This window comes from Cervus elaphus, chromosome 4, assembly GCF_910594005.1.
Source record: "Cervus elaphus chromosome 4, mCerEla1.1, whole genome shotgun sequence".
Classification (NCBI taxonomy): domain Eukaryota; kingdom Metazoa; phylum Chordata; class Mammalia; order Artiodactyla; family Cervidae; genus Cervus; species Cervus elaphus.
This window is the reverse complement of record NC_057818.1, coordinates 58,277,610-58,292,982: the sequence shown is the minus strand read 5'-3', so window position 1 is coordinate 58,292,982 and position 15,373 is coordinate 58,277,610. Positions and strand designations below refer to the sequence as shown.

Genomic DNA, 15,373 nt, shown 5'->3' with positions numbered 1-15,373 from the left:
AAAGAGGTTGACCAGTAAGGTAAGAATTTATACTTAACATTGAATTTTAAGTGTTTTACAAAATTGACAGGTCTGACAGAATAGTACCCATAGCAGCAATCATCCTTTCAACTATTTAGTATATACTATATGTCTTTCTAAGAGTTTTTACAGGGTCTTGAATGCACCACATAAATAATATAAAATCAACATTCTTGTTCCACCGTTTTGCAAATATTTTAACAAACATTCATTAAATGACAGATCTTGAATTTGCTTCAGTTTATCTGAACTAAAATTTAACTAGTAAAACACAATTACCCATGGACAACACTAAAAAAAGTGTATAGGAGTTTTTCTAGGGTCTTCCCTGGTACTCTGAGCTCCCAAGTCAGGGGGCTGGGTTCAGTCCCTTGTCAGAGAACTAGATGCCACATGCCACAGCTAAAGTTTGCCTGCTGCAACAAAGTCTCCCACATGGCTCCAAGATTCTGTACGCTACAACCAAGACACTACTCAGCCAAACATAAATACGTGTATTTTTTAAAAAGAACTTTATATAACTGGTGAGAATACCACAACAAGAAAATAAAAATAATTTTAACATTTTCATGCATGCAGACATATATTAAAATGAGACTATATACTTACAAAGAGTATTAAGGAGAAGCTAACATTCAGAAAACTAAGATGACAGCATCCAGTCCCATCACTTCATGGCAAATAGATGGGGAAAGAGTGGAAACAGTGGCTGACTTTATTTTGGGGGGCTCCAAAATCACTGCAGATGGTGACTGCAGCCACGAAATTAAAAGACGCTTACTCCTTGGAGGGAAAGTTATGACCAACCTAGACAGCATATTAAAATGCAGAAACATTACTTTGTCCACAAAGGTCCGTGTAGTCAAGGCTATGGATTTTCCAGTAGTCATGTATGGATGTGAGAGTTGGACTATAAAAAAAGCTGAGCAGAGAAGAATTGCTGCTTTTGAAATGTGGTGTTGGAGGAGTCTTGAGAGTCCCTTGGACTGCAAGGAGATGCAATCAGTCCATCCTAAAGGAAATCAGTCTGGATGTTCATTGGAAGGACGGATGTTCAAGCTGAAACCAATATTTTGGCCATCTGATGCGAAAAACTGACTCATCTGAAAAGACCCTGATGTTGGGAAAGATTGAAGGCAGGAGGAGAAGGGGACGACAGAGGATGAGATGGTTAGATGGCATCACTGACTCAATGGACATGAGTTTGGGTAAACTCCAGGAGTTGGTGATGGACAGGGAGACCTGGAGTGCTGCGGTTCATGGGGTCGCAAAGACTCAGACAAGAATGAGCTGCTGAACTGAACTGATTCATGTACAGTTCAGTTCAGTTCAGCTGAATTCATTCATATTCATGTCAATAAAATCGATATTCATGTCAATAAAATCAGTTCATGTTCAGTTCAGTTCAGTCATTCATACTCATGTCAATAAAATCGAGATTATTATTATTATTATTGATGTTTAATTATTTTTGGCTGCACTGGGTCTTTGTTTTTGCCCTCAGACTTAGTTGCTCTATGGCATGTGGGATCTTCCCATACTAGGGATCAAACCTGTGTCCCAGGCATTGCAAGGCAGACTCTTAACCACTGAACCATGAGAGAAGCCCCGAGAGATTGTTTTTAATGGGTTAAAATATATACATCTACTTGTGGATGTGATTCTTTGTATATTTTAAATACACAAGGGTGCAAACATATACAATGGTATAAGATAAATTAGAGATCTTGGTTCTGAAATTTTAATTTCTTGAAAAATTGGATCATTTTGTTGAGCTATATCTTAGACATTCAACACAGGTGAAAACAGACTAGCACCAATAGGATTGTTTCAAATATTTTGATAAAAAAATGCAAAAATGTGAGTAAGACCATGTCTGTGATATTAGCGTGGAGTGTACTGGAAACATCACACTTGGGCTTGAGTGATGAAAACTCCCACTCCCAAAACCCAGTATCTATCTTTAACACAGTGAGTATTCATTTTCCAAATCAAAGAGAAACCAAGAAGATGTGGAGTGTCTCCATTAACTGTGAGGGTTTTCACATGTTCCTCATTCCATTTGTCCACAGCCTTGTTTAAAGACAGAGGGGGAAGAAATGAACTTTATAGCCTGATAATCTCAGAGAAATCCCCAGAGCCAGTGGACATCATCTGTCATGGTGTAAATGGATCACAGGGAAGATGCACTATCAGAACCTGGGCATTTCGGAAAAAATAAAGAAATTATAACTTGAACCTGACATAAAAAATATCAGTTTTATGCAAAATTCATTTCATATAAACTTCCTCTGTTTTGTATCCTAACAATGTTGTCACGCGAGTGTATGTTCCTCGGTTGTTTGTCTCGTCACAACGAAAATTTGGAGTGACGGACATTAAAGCCCCTTGGCGGGTCACAGCTCTCAGAGGACAGACCGTGTTATAGCTCTTAAATAAATCAGCGTTACAGCTCTATTTATTTAGATAATACCTGGAAAATCCATCTTTGAGTTGTGAGGACAGTTCGATCCAAAGACACGGAGAGAAGATCGCCCCATCACGCGGAGGGGAGAGAGAGAGAGAGAAGAAGGAAGAGGGCTTTGGCTCCTATTTTTATCTGTTTCTCTGCCCCTGGGTTTGTCTTATGTAAATCGGGCCTAGGCAGGCGCCTTGTTTCTTTTACCTGAGGTTCTCATTCCAGTCCTAGGACCTTCTTTTGTTCTATTTTCGCGGGCTTTCCCTTCCAGGTCTTTTAGCCACCGCCATTTTGGACTCTTTTTCTCTATTTTAACTACGTAACAATGTGTTTAACTACTAAGTCTTAGCATTACAGAGGACAGTATCGCCTAGTTTTCTTTTTATTTCTGAGCATTTTGTGAAAAATTCTGGATCACTGAGTTTATTCAATATATAAGGGCATTTTATAACTCCTAAAGAGCTGAAATGGCATCCATATGTAAACTCATCATGGCATTTCCCCTAGTTCCCTAAGATCCCAACACCGAACCACATCCCAGTGCGAATCTCGGATACTAGTGCCTCTCACAAAGGGAATATATTCACTAGTTGAAAGTCGCTAATTCATGCTGAGAATTCATCATGCTCCGTAGAAAGCCAGGATACAGACAAGGGAGACAAGATTCTGGGACTCAAGGAAGAAGTGGTCTAAAGAGCCAGGCTTCACTATGATAAGAAGAAAAGGAAAAATAAAGAAGTTGATAACAAACACCCAGGCAGAAAAGTTAGAAGCAGAGAACTAAAGGTGTGCAGGTTCTCAGTCCAGGCATTTCAGGAAGAAAAGCAGACACAGCCCCAGACCCGGGACAGAACACGTACCTGAGAAGCTGCCATTTCCTCCTCTTCTTCCTCCTGCTCTGCGTCTTCTCTGGGGATGTTACATCCCAAACTCACATCTGCATCTTGAGAAAATACATTCAAAGTCATCCATGCAGCTGTTTAACCTGCAACTGCTGCAGGGAAAGAGAAGAAAACGTTTTCCTGTTTCCCTCACCCTTTTCTGAGCTCCTTCTTGACATTCTGTATTCCCAATCTGTAGTGGGGAATCAAGACTAACCTGATAATGCTAATCACATCCTGGTGCTCTACACTATTTGCAGATCGTCCGGGCTAGTTCTTCTCCTTCCTTTTCGAGTTACAGAGAACAGTTCACGAGAGACAGTGGACCCTACTTCTGTACTACCTGACCCACCCTAGGAGGGTTGTGAAAGAAATGTAAGAGGAAGACCCGCATTCAGAGCCCTGAGGGGAAACCTCACACCTGAGACCTCAGGAAGGGAGGGTTTAGGGAGGGAACTTCTAGAAACAAAGAAGGTCAACCTGATTCCCTGGGGAGGGGCTCTTTCTAGGATGGGTGTGGTGGTCCACAGCCTGCCTGTACCCTTGGGGGCTGGGAGGGGAGAGGTGAGTGTTTGGTCAGAATCACCTGGGGGTCTTGGGTTCCTGCCAGGCTCTACTTGCAGAATTCTTCCCAAAGATCTCCCCTGTCCTTAGTTTTTTTTCACCCCCCTCTGCAGCCTGAGGACACAGGTTTTCACAAAAAGATTTGCTTTGTGACCACCTCTCTGCAGGCGTGACAGCTCCAACTTCAGAGACCAAGAGCCAGGAGGCACTTCCATCCCCGCTTTCTTGGAGAAGAAACCAGGGGCAGCAGGAGGCCTGGCGTGCTGCAGTCCAGGGCGAATGAGCACCTGAACTGAACTGAACTGAGCAGGACACGCTAGGTTCACAGTGCGTATGGGACGAGTCAAATGCCTCTGAGAACGATGCCCTAAATGCTATCTGATGTCCAGCCAAGAAGTAATGATCGGTGTTGTCATAAGTTACATCACACGGGAGTTAACACCTGAGAATGTTGTTGCTCTACTTCCTGTGTGTGTTTTCCTAGGTTTTATGAATCAACTGCTACAGTTCGTTGTCTGCTCCATTTAGAGAGCTCTATTTTCCCACATCTTTAAAGCATAATGACCAAGGAAAAATTAAAGATAGAAGCATATTCATCTTTCTCATATTATATATTCTAAAAAATATTCAGTCTGCATTCACCAGTACCAACTTTGTAGAAGATTTATTTCACTGCAGATTTGAGAATAAAGTATAGACATTTCCCATATACCTGTTGTTCCCACATGTGGACAATCTCCCTACTTAGCTTTCCCCACCAGAGTGAGCATTTGTTACCACTGCTGAATCTACGTGGGCAGTAAATAGATACACTCTCTAGTTTAACCCTCTGTTCCTGTTTTAGGAATGTGCACTCCATACCTCTAGATAAATGTTTAATAACTTGTGTCCATCATGACAGTTTAACACAAATTATTTCATGGTCCTGAAAGTTCTCTAGACTTAGGATATTCATAGTCGCTCCTTTGAAACCCACAGTAATCATGGACCTTTTAAATCTCTTCTATATTTCTTACTAGATTCCAAGGTGACTGAGTGGTAAGGAATCTGCCTGCCGATGCAGGACATCCAGGTGATGCAGGTTCAGTCCATGGGTCAGGAAGATCCCCTGGAGGAAGAGATGGCAACCCACTCCAGTATCCTTTCCTGGGAAATCAATGAAGAGAGGTGAGCCTGGCAGGCTACAGCCCCTGGGATCACAGATACTCAGACACAGCTGAGCACACATAAGAACATTTACCTACACCAAAAACTCATATTGTAAAAATCCTACTTTCTGTAGCATTTTCAAATGGGCTTCTGTCACTTGGTAATGAAGGAGGAAACAGAGAGAGCTGGACTCCGTCATAGGCCAGGCTGTGAGCATTAGGCTACACGCACGGTCACCCTCCCAGTGGACTCTGAACTTTGCGCCCCTACGTCTATAGAAATGGCTTACCAATGGAAAATCAGATCCCACCCCACCCCCCCATAAAACAGCCTCAAGACTTCTCCTTGGACTCTGTTGCCTAAAAGAATATGTTAATTATCTCTGTAACAAAACAAAGTGGTGAATTCCATTCTCTTTATTGGGATATGACCACAGGCCTGTTGATAAATATCCACTGTTTATTTAGTCCTGTGACACAAGAATCATGGGTTAACTTTGATCCTATCTCTCTTTTACCTTGTCCAGACTAGTTTCAAGGAATTTGGGGAGGTGGGTTTGAGCAAGTACACTTAGGGTATATAAAGTTTTCACAAACACTGTTTCGGGTCCTTGGATAAGAGGAGACTGTCCCTTGGCCCCACCGCTATAATAAACTACACTCCGCTATCTGCATTGTCCTTCTGAGTCAGTTTGTTTCCCAGAACACATGGCTACAACAGTAAAATGCATGGAATGATTGTCAATGCATTTTATGCCTTGAAAGCTTCACATGCAAAAGCTTAAGAACTATCTCTGTGCCTATATTCCTGCTCAGTAAATAAGTTCATCAATACCATTTTTTAAATGCCATACATATCTGTTAAGACAATATTTGTACAAATATAGAGATCAGACGTGGACACAGCAGGAGAAGAAGAGGGGGACAAATTGAAAGGGTACCACTGACATATATATACCACCATGAATAAAATGTTGGAGAAGACTCTTGAGAGTCCCTTGGACTGCAAGGAGATCCAACCAGTCCATCCTAAAGGAAATCAGTCCTGAATATTCATTGGAAGGAATGATGTTGAAGCTGAAACTTCTATATTTTGGCCACCTGATGTGAAGAACTGACTCATTTGAAGAGACACTGATGCTGGGAAAGGTTGAAGGGGGGAGGAGAAGGGTACAACAGAGGATGCGGTGGTTGGATGGCATCACTGACTCAATGGACATGAGTTTGAGCAAGGTCTAGGATTTGTTGATGGACAGGGAGACCTGGCATGAAGCAGTCCATGGGGTCACAAAGAGCCAGACACGACTGAGCAACTGAACTGAACTGATGGTGAAAATAGGTAGATGGTCGGAAGCTGCTGTTTACCACAGTGGGCTCAGCTTGGTGCTGTGTGCTGACCAGAGGGGTGAAATGGAGACCACGGGAATGAGGTCGAAGAGGGAGTAGATTTATGTATAGTTATGGGTGATTGACGATTTCATACAGCACAAACCAGCACAGCATTGTAAAGCAATATATATTCCAATAAATAAATATGTATATATATATATATATATTATGTCTCAAAAGGGAAAAAAAGCTAAACCGATTGGTCACCGGTGGTGGAGAATCCATCTGACACTGCGGGGGACAAAAGCCTCATCCCTGGTCCAGGAATACTCCACATGCTGTGGGGAGACTAAGCCTGTGCCCCACAGCTGCTGAGGCTGGGCGGGGCAGCTTGCTCTTTTCCATGGGCAGGAAGCAAAAGAAATATGCTCACCACCCCTAAACAATAAGGAATGCAAAAGAAAGCTACAGGGATGTATCACCGCATGCAAGGCAGAATAACAATCCCCAAAAAGCCCACTAATAATATCACAAAAACTGAAGGGGTTTGGAGATCAGGGAACCTCCTACATGGCTGGAGGGAATGTAAGCTGGTGCAGTCACGTGGGAGGACCGTGTGGAAGTTCCTTAAAAAACATAACCTCCTGACATTTAAGGAAATGAATTCCATGAAAAGTAGACAAAACATATTAATCAACAAATTGACAAGCTTTACAGTTTTTAGTAAATCATCTGCAATTCTGAAATGACCAGTTTTGATCTAGCATTTCTAAATTCTCTAAGTTAAATGTGTAGGAATACACATACACTCACATATTCCTACTTGGTTTTCTCACTAACATGTATACCTTCAGATATTTATATCTTGTATTCAATGTGTGTTATATAAATCATATTATGTATATATCTTCAGATATTTATATATTGCCTTTAAAGTATGCCAAAGCCATGAGAAAACAGTTCCTTTAAGCCTTACAAGACACATGTGCTAAGAATGATACAGGGTAAGATTTTATAAATCTTGGTTCAGAATTTTACCATCATGGCTTTTGACCATTCTTTTTGTGACTTTGTTAAACTTACATTTGCTTAAATGAGCCCCTGAAAAGTTTTAGCTAAAAGAAGAACAAAGGACAATTGCAGCAGGTGAGTTTATCACTCCAGGTCCTCAGAGAACTCACAGCAAGCCTTGAGGGCCCCTGAGGAAGGTCAAGGCTCGAACCAGGCTGAGAAAATTCCAGTACTTGGGGTTCAAACCTGACTCTGGGTGAAGTGCTGTGGGTCCCACACGCTGAGTGTAGATGGGTTCCTTGGGACCAGCAGTCTTGCTGAAACCCAGGGTCTGCTGCAGAGGCCCCCCTTCAGTGTTACCCTCAGAGCTCACCAGCATCCTGCTCGTCTTTGTTTGAATGGACCCATCTATACTCAGCGTGTGGGACCCACAGCACTTTACCCAGGGTCAGGTCTGAACCCCAAGTACTGGAAGTTTCTCTGCCTGGTTCTAGCCTTGACCTTCTTCAGGGGCCCTCAAGGCTTGCTGTGAATTTTCTGAGGACCTAGAATCATAAACTCACCTGCTGCAATTGTCCTTTGTTCTTCTTTTAGCTAAAACTTTTCAGGGGCTCATTTAAGCAAATGTAAGTTTAACAAAGTCACAAAAAGAATGGTCAAAAGCCATGATGGTAAAATTCTGAACCAAGATTTCTAAAATCTTACCCTGTATCATTCTTAGCACATGTGTCTTGTAAGGCTTAAAGGAACTGTTTTCTCATGGCTTTGGCATACTTTGAATGCAATATATAAATATCTGAAGATATATACATAATATGATTTATATAACACACATTGAATACAAGATATAAATATCTGAAGGTATACATGTTAGTGAGAAAACCAAGTAGGAATATGTGAGTGTATGTGTATTCCTACACATTTAACTTAGAGAATTTAGAAATGCTAGATCAAAACTGGTCCTTTCAGAATTGCAGAGGATTTACTAAAACCTCTAAAGCTTGTCAATTTGTTGATTAATATGTTTTGTCTACTTTTCGTGGAATTCATTTCCTTAAATGTCAGGAGGTTATGTTTTTTAAGGAACTTCCACACGGTCCTCTCAAGTGACTGCACCAGCTTACAATCCCTCCAGCCATGTAGGAGGTTCCCTGATCTCCAAACCCCTTCAGTGTTTGTGATATTGTTTGTGGGCTTTTTGCGCATTGTTATTCCGCCTTGCATGCGGTGATACATCCCTGTAGCTTCTTTTGCATTCCTTATTGTTTAGGGGTGGTGAGCATATTTCTTTTGCCTCCTGCCCATGGAAAAGGGCAAGCTGCCCCGCCCAGCCTCAGCAGCTGTAGGGTACAGGCTTAGTCTCCCCACAGCATGTGGAGTATTCCTGGACCAGGGATCAGGCTTTTGTCCCCCGCAGTGTCAGATGGATTCTCCACCACCGGTGACCAATCGGTTTAACTTTTTTCCCTTTTGAGACATATATATGTATATATATATACATATTTATTTATTGGAATATATATTGCTTTACAATGCTGTGCTGGTTTGTGCTGTATGAAATCGTCAATCACCCATAACTATACATAAATCTACTCCCTCTTCGACCTCCTTCCCGTGGTCTCCATTTCACCCCTCTGGTCAGCACACAGCACCAAGCTGAGCCCACTGTGGTAAACAGCAGCTTCCGACCATCTACCTATTTTCACCATCAGTTCAGTTCAGTTGCTCAGTCGTGTCTGGCTCTTTGTGACCCCATGGACTGCTTCATGCCAGGTCTCCCTGTCCATCAACAAATCCTAGACCTTGCTCAAACTCATGTCCATTGAGTCAGTGATGCCATCCAACCATCTCATCCTCTGTCGTCCCCTTCTTCTCCCCTCTTTAACCTTTCCCAACATCAGGGTCTCTTCCAATGAGTCAGTTCTTCACATCAGGTGGCCAAAATATAGAAGTTTCAGCTTCAACATCATTCCTTCCAATGAATATTCAGGACTGATTTACTTTCGGATGGACTGGTTGGATCTCCTTGCAGTCCAAGGGACTCTCAAGAGTCTTCTCCAACATTTTATTCATGGTGGTGTATATATGCCAGTGGTACCCTTTCAATTTGTCCCCCTCTTCTTCTCCTGCTGTGTCCACGTCTGATCTCTATATTTGTACAAATATTGTGTTAACAGATATGTATGGAACTTAAAAAATGGTATTGATGAACTTATTTACTGAGCAGGAATATAGGCGCAGAGATAGTTCTTAAGCTTTTGCATGTTAAGCTTTCAAGGCATAAAATACATTGACAATCATTCCATGCATTTTACTGTTGTAGCCATGTGTTCTGGGAAACAAACTGACTCAGAAGGACAATGCAGATAGCGGAGTGTAGTTTATTACACCAATGGGGCCAAGGCACAGTCTCCTCTTAGCCAAGGACCCCAAACAGTGTTTGTGAAAACTTTATATACCCTAAGTGTACTTGCTCAAACCCACCTCCCCAACTCCTTGAACCTAGTCTGGACAAGGTAAAAGAGAGATATGATCAAAGTTAACCCATGATTCTTGTGTCACAGGACTAAAGAACAGTGGATATTTATCAACAGGCCTGTGGTCATATCCCAATAAATAGAATGGAATTCACCACTTTGTTTTGTTACAGAGATAATTAACATATTCTTTTAGGCAACAGAGTCCAAGGAGAAGTCTTGAGGCTCTTTTATGGGGGGGCGGGGTGGGATCTGATTTTCCATTGGTATGCCATTTCTATAGACGCCAGGGCACAAAGTTCAGAGTCCACTGGGAGGGTGACCATGGGTGTAGCCTAATGCTCACTGCCTGGCCTAAGACGGAGTCCAGCTGTCTCTGTTTCCTCCTTCATTACCAAGTGAAAGAAGCCCATTTGAAAATGTTACAAAAAGTAGGATTTTTACAATATGACTTTTTGGTGTAGGTAAATGTTCTTATGTGTGCTTAGTTGTGTCTGAGTATCTGTGATCCCAGGGGCTGTAGCCTGCCAGGCTCACCTCTGTCCATACATTTCCCAGGAAAGGATACTGGAGTGGGTTGCCATCTTTTCCTCCAGGGGATCTTCCTGACCCAAGGATTGAACCCGCATCACCTGGATGTCCTGCATCGGCAGGCAGATTCCTTACCACTCAGTTACCTGGGAATCTAGTAAGAAATATAGAAGAGATTAAAAAAGTCCATGATTACTGTGGGTTTCAAAGGAGCGACTATGAATATCCTAAGTCTAGAGAACTTTCCAGACCATGAAATAATTTGTGTTAAACTGTCATGATGGACACATGTTATTAAAGATTTATCCAGAGGTATGGAGTACACATTTCTAAAAGAGGAACAAAGGGGTAAACTAGAGAGTGTATCTATTTACTTCCCATGTAGATTCATCAGTGGTAACAAATCCTCACTCTGGTGGGGAAAGCTAAGTAAGGAGATTGTCCACATGTGGGAACAAGAGGTATATGGGAAATGTCTATACTTTATTCTCAAATCTGCAGTGAAATAAATCTTCTACAAAGTTGGTACTGGTGAATGCAGACTGAATATTTTTTAGAATATATAATATGAGAAAGATGAATATGCTTCTATCTTTAATTTTTCCTTGGTCATTATGCTTTAAAGATGTGGGAAAATAGAGCTCTCTAAATGGAGGAGACAACGAACTGTAGCAGTTGATTCATAAAACCTAGAAAAACACAGACAGGAAGTAGAGCAACAACATTCTCAGGTGTTAATTCATGTGTGATGTAACTTATGACAACACGGAATATTACTTCTTGGTTGGTCATCAGATAGCATTTAGGGCATCGTTTTCAGAGGCATTTGACTCCGCCCATACGCACTGTGAACCTAGCGTGTCCTGCTCAGTTCAGTTCAGCTCAGTCGCTCAGTCCCCGTGGACTGCAGCACGCCACATCTCCTGCTGCCCCTGGTTTCTTCTCCAAGAAAGCGGGGATGGAAGTGCCTCCAGGCTCTTGGTCTCTGAAGTTGGAGGTGCCACGCCTGCAGAGAGGTGGTCACAAAGCAAATCATTTTGTGAAAACCTGTGTCCCCAGGCTGCAGAGGGGGGTGAAAAAAAACTAAGGACAGGGGAGACCTTTGGGAAGAATTCTGCAAGTCAAGCCTGGCAGGAACCCAAGACCCCCAGGTGATGCCCACCAAACACTCACCTCTCCCCTCCCAGCCCCCAAGGATACAGGCAGGCTGTGGATGACCACACCCATCCTAGAAAGAGCCCCTCCCCAGGGAATCAGGTTGACCTTCTTTGTTTCTAGAAGTTCCCTCCCTAAACCCTCCCTTCCTGAGGTCTCAGGTGTGAGGTTTTCCCTCAGGGCTCTGAATGCGGGTCTTCCTCTTACATTTCTTTCACAACCCTCCTAGGGTGGGTCCGGTAGTACAGAAGGAGGGCCCACTGTCTCTCGTGAACTATTCTCTGTAACTCGAAAAGGAAAGAGAAGAACTAGCCCAGACGATCTGCAAATAGTGTAGAGCACCAGGATGTGATTAGCATTATCAGGTTAGTCTTGATTCCCCACTACAGAATGGGAACACAGAAAGTCGAGAAGGATCTCAGAAAAGGGTGAGGGAAACAGGAAAACCTTTTCTTCTCTTTCCCTGCAGCAGTTGCAGGTTAAACAGCTGCATGGATGCCTTTGAAGGTATTTTCTCAAGATGCAGATGTGAGTTTGTGACGTAACATCCCCAGAGAAGACGCAGAGCAGGAGGAAGAAGAGGAGGAAATGGCAGCTTCTCAGGTACGTGTCCTGTCCCGGGTCTGGGGCTGTGTCTGCTTTTCTTCCTGAAATGCCTGGACTGAGAACCTGCACACCTTTAGTTCTCTGCTTCTAACTTTTCTGCCTAGGTGTTTGTTATCAACTTCTTTAGTTTTTCCTTTTCTTGTTATCATAGTGAAGCCTGGCTCTTTAGGCCACTTCTTCCTTGTGTCCCAGAATCTTGTCTCCCTTGTCTGTATCCTGGCTTTCTACGGAGCATGATGAATTCTCAGCATGAATTAGCGACTTTCAACTGCTGAATATATTCCCTTTGTGAGAGAGAAGCACGGAGAGGCACTGGTATCCGAGATTCCCATTGGGATGTGGTTCGGTGTTGGGATCTTAGGGAACTAGGGGAAATGCCATGATGAGTTTACATGGGGATGCAATTTCAGCTCTTTAGGAGTTAGAAAATGCCCTTATATATTGAATAAACTCAGTGATCCAGAATTTTTCAGAAAATGCTCAGAAATAAAAAGAAAACTAGGAGATACTGTCCTCTGTAATGCTAAGGCTTACTAGTTAAACACATTGTTAGGTAGTTAGAATAGGGAAAAAGAGTCCAAAATGGCAGTGGCTAAAAGACCTGGAAGGGAAAGCCCGAAAAAAACAGAACAAAGGTAGGTCAGAGGACCGGAGTGAGAATCTCAGGTAAAACAACGCGCCTGCCTAGGCCTAATTTACATTAGACAGACCCAGGGGCAGAGAAACAGATAAAAAGAGGAGCCAAATCCTCTTCCTTCTTGTCTCCATCTCTCTCTCTCCCGCGCGATGGGGTGATCTCCTCGCGTCTTGGGATCGACATGTCCTCACAACTCAAAGATGGGGTTTCCGGGTATTATCTAAATAAATAGAGCTCTAACACTGATTTATTTAAGAGCTATAACACGGCCTGTCCTCTGAGAGCCGTGACCCGCCAAGGGGCGTTAATGTCCATCACTCCAAATTTTCGTTGTGACGAGACAAAGAACCCAGGAACAGACACTCGCGTGACAACATTGTTAGGATACAAAACAGAGGAAGTATATATGAAATGAATTTTGCATAAAACTGATATTTTTTATGTTAGGTTCAAGTTAGAATTTCCTTGTTTTTTCTGACATGCCCAGGTTCTGATAGTGCATCTTCCGTGTGATCCATTTACACCATGACAGATGATCTCCACTGGCTCTGGTGATTTCTCTGAGATTATCAGGCTATAACGTTCATTTTGTTTCCCTCTGTCTTTAAACAAGGCTGTGGAACAATGGAATGAGGAACATGTGAAAACCCTCACACTTAATGGAGAAACTCCACATCTTCTTGGTTTCTCTTTGCTTTGGAAAATGAACACTCACTGTGTTGATGATCGATACTGGGTTTGGGGAGTGAGAGTTTTCATCACTCAAGCCCAAGTGTGATGTTTCCAGTACACTCCTCGCTCATATCACAGACATAGTCTTCTTACTCACATTTTTGCATTTTTTTGTCAAAATATTTGCAAAGATCCTATTGGTGCTAATCTGTTTTCACCTGTGTTGAATTTCTAAGATACAGCTCAACAAAATGATCCAGTTTTTCAAGAAATTAAAGTTTCAGAACCAAGCGCTTTAATTTATCTCATACCATTGTATATGTTTGCCCCCTAGTGTATTTAAAATATACAAAGAATATCTTCCACAAGTAGATGTATATATTTTAACCCATTAAAAATAATGTCGATTTTATTGACATGAATAGGAATGACTGAACTGAACTGAACATGAACTCATTTTATTGACACGAATATCAATTTTATTGACATGAATATGAATGAACTCAGCTGAACTGAACTGAACTGTACATGAATCACTTCAGTTCCGTTGCTCATTCGTGTCTCACTCCTTGTGACCCCGTGAACCGCAGCACTCCAGGTCTCCCTGTCCATCACCAACTCCTGGAGTGTATCCAAACTCATGTCCATTGAATCAATGATGCCATCTAACCATCTCATCCTCTGTCGTCCGCTTCTCCTCCTGCCTTCAATCTTTCCCAGCATCAGGGTCTTTTCAAATGAGTCAGTTTTGCGCATCAGATGGCCAAAATATTGTAGTTTCAGCTTGAACATCAGTCTTTCCAATGAACATCCAGACTGACTTCCTTTAGGATGGACTGGTTGGATCTCCTTGCAGTCCAAGGGACTCTCAAGAGTCTTCTGCAACACCACAGTTCAAAAGCATCAATTCTTTTATGCTCAGCTTTCTTTATAGTCCAACTCTCACATCCATACATGACTACTGGAAAAACCATATCCTTGACTAGACGGACCTTTGTGGACAGAGTAATGTTTCTGCTTTTTAATATGCTGCCTAGGTTGGTCATAACTTTCCTTGCAAGGAGTAAGCGTCTTTTAATTTTGTGGCTGCAGTCACCATCTGCAGGGATTTTGGAGCCCCCAAAAAGAAAGTCAGCCACTGTTTCCACTCTTTCCCCATCTATTTGCCATGAAGTGAGGGGACCGGATGCTGTGATCTTAGTTTTCTGAATGTTAGCTTTTTCTTAATACTCTTAGTAAGTATACAGTCTCATTGTAATATGTCTGTATGCATGAAAATGTTAAAAGTATTTTTTTTTCTTGTTTTGGTATTCTCCCCAGTTATATAAAGTTCTTTAAAAAAAAAAAAAATACACGTATTTATGTTTGGCTGAGTTGTGTCTTGGTCGTAGCGTGCAGAATCTTGGAGCCATGTAGGGGACTTTGTTGCAGCAGCCAAACTTTAGCTGTGGTGTGTGGGATCTAGTTCTCTAACAAGGGACTGAACCCAGCCTCCTGACTTGGGAGCTCAGACTACCAGGGAAGACCCTAGAAAAACTCGCATACACTTTCTTTAGTGTTGACTCTGTGTATTTGTGTTTTACTAGTTAAATTTTAGTTCACATGAACTGAAGCAAATTCAAGATCTGTCATTTAATGAATGTTTGACAAAATATTTGCAAAACGGTGGAACAACAATTGTTGATTTTATATTATTTATGTGATGCATTCAAGAACCTGTAAAAACTTTTAGAAAGACATATAGTATATACTAAATACTTCAAAGGATTATTGCTGCTATCGGTAGTATTCTATCAGACCTCTCAATTTTGTAAAACACTTAAAATTCAAAGTTAAGTATTAATTCTTACCTTAGTGGTCTACTTCTTTGCTATTCAGAACGG

General features: G+C 42.0%; 3 protein-coding genes across 3 annotated transcripts in view; 1 reads left to right on the top strand and 2 right to left on the bottom strand.

Annotated features, from left to right (window-relative positions):
• The window catches only part of LOC122691420 (putative protein ZNF720), a 344,658-nt gene that overhangs the window by 6,598 nt on the left and 322,687 nt on the right, over positions 1–15,373 (bottom strand). The window contains exons 2-3 of the mRNA XM_043897979.1: positions 3,578–3,608; positions 3,340–3,473 (exon numbers count right to left, since the gene is read on the bottom strand). Coding sequence (XP_043753914.1) covers positions 3,340–3,447 — 108 coding nt within the window. The 5' untranslated portion in view covers positions 3,448–3,473; positions 3,578–3,608. The remainder of the gene's footprint in view (positions 1–3,339; positions 3,474–3,577; positions 3,609–15,373) is intronic.
• LOC122692444 (thymosin beta-4-like) overlaps positions 1–15,373 on the bottom strand; it is a 567,005-nt gene that overhangs the window by 470,522 nt on the left and 81,110 nt on the right. The window lies entirely within an intron of this gene.
• Positions 1–15,373, top strand: part of LOC122692415 (zinc finger protein 345-like) — a 564,572-nt gene that overhangs the window by 511,382 nt on the left and 37,817 nt on the right. The gene's annotated exons all lie outside the window — the stretch shown is intronic.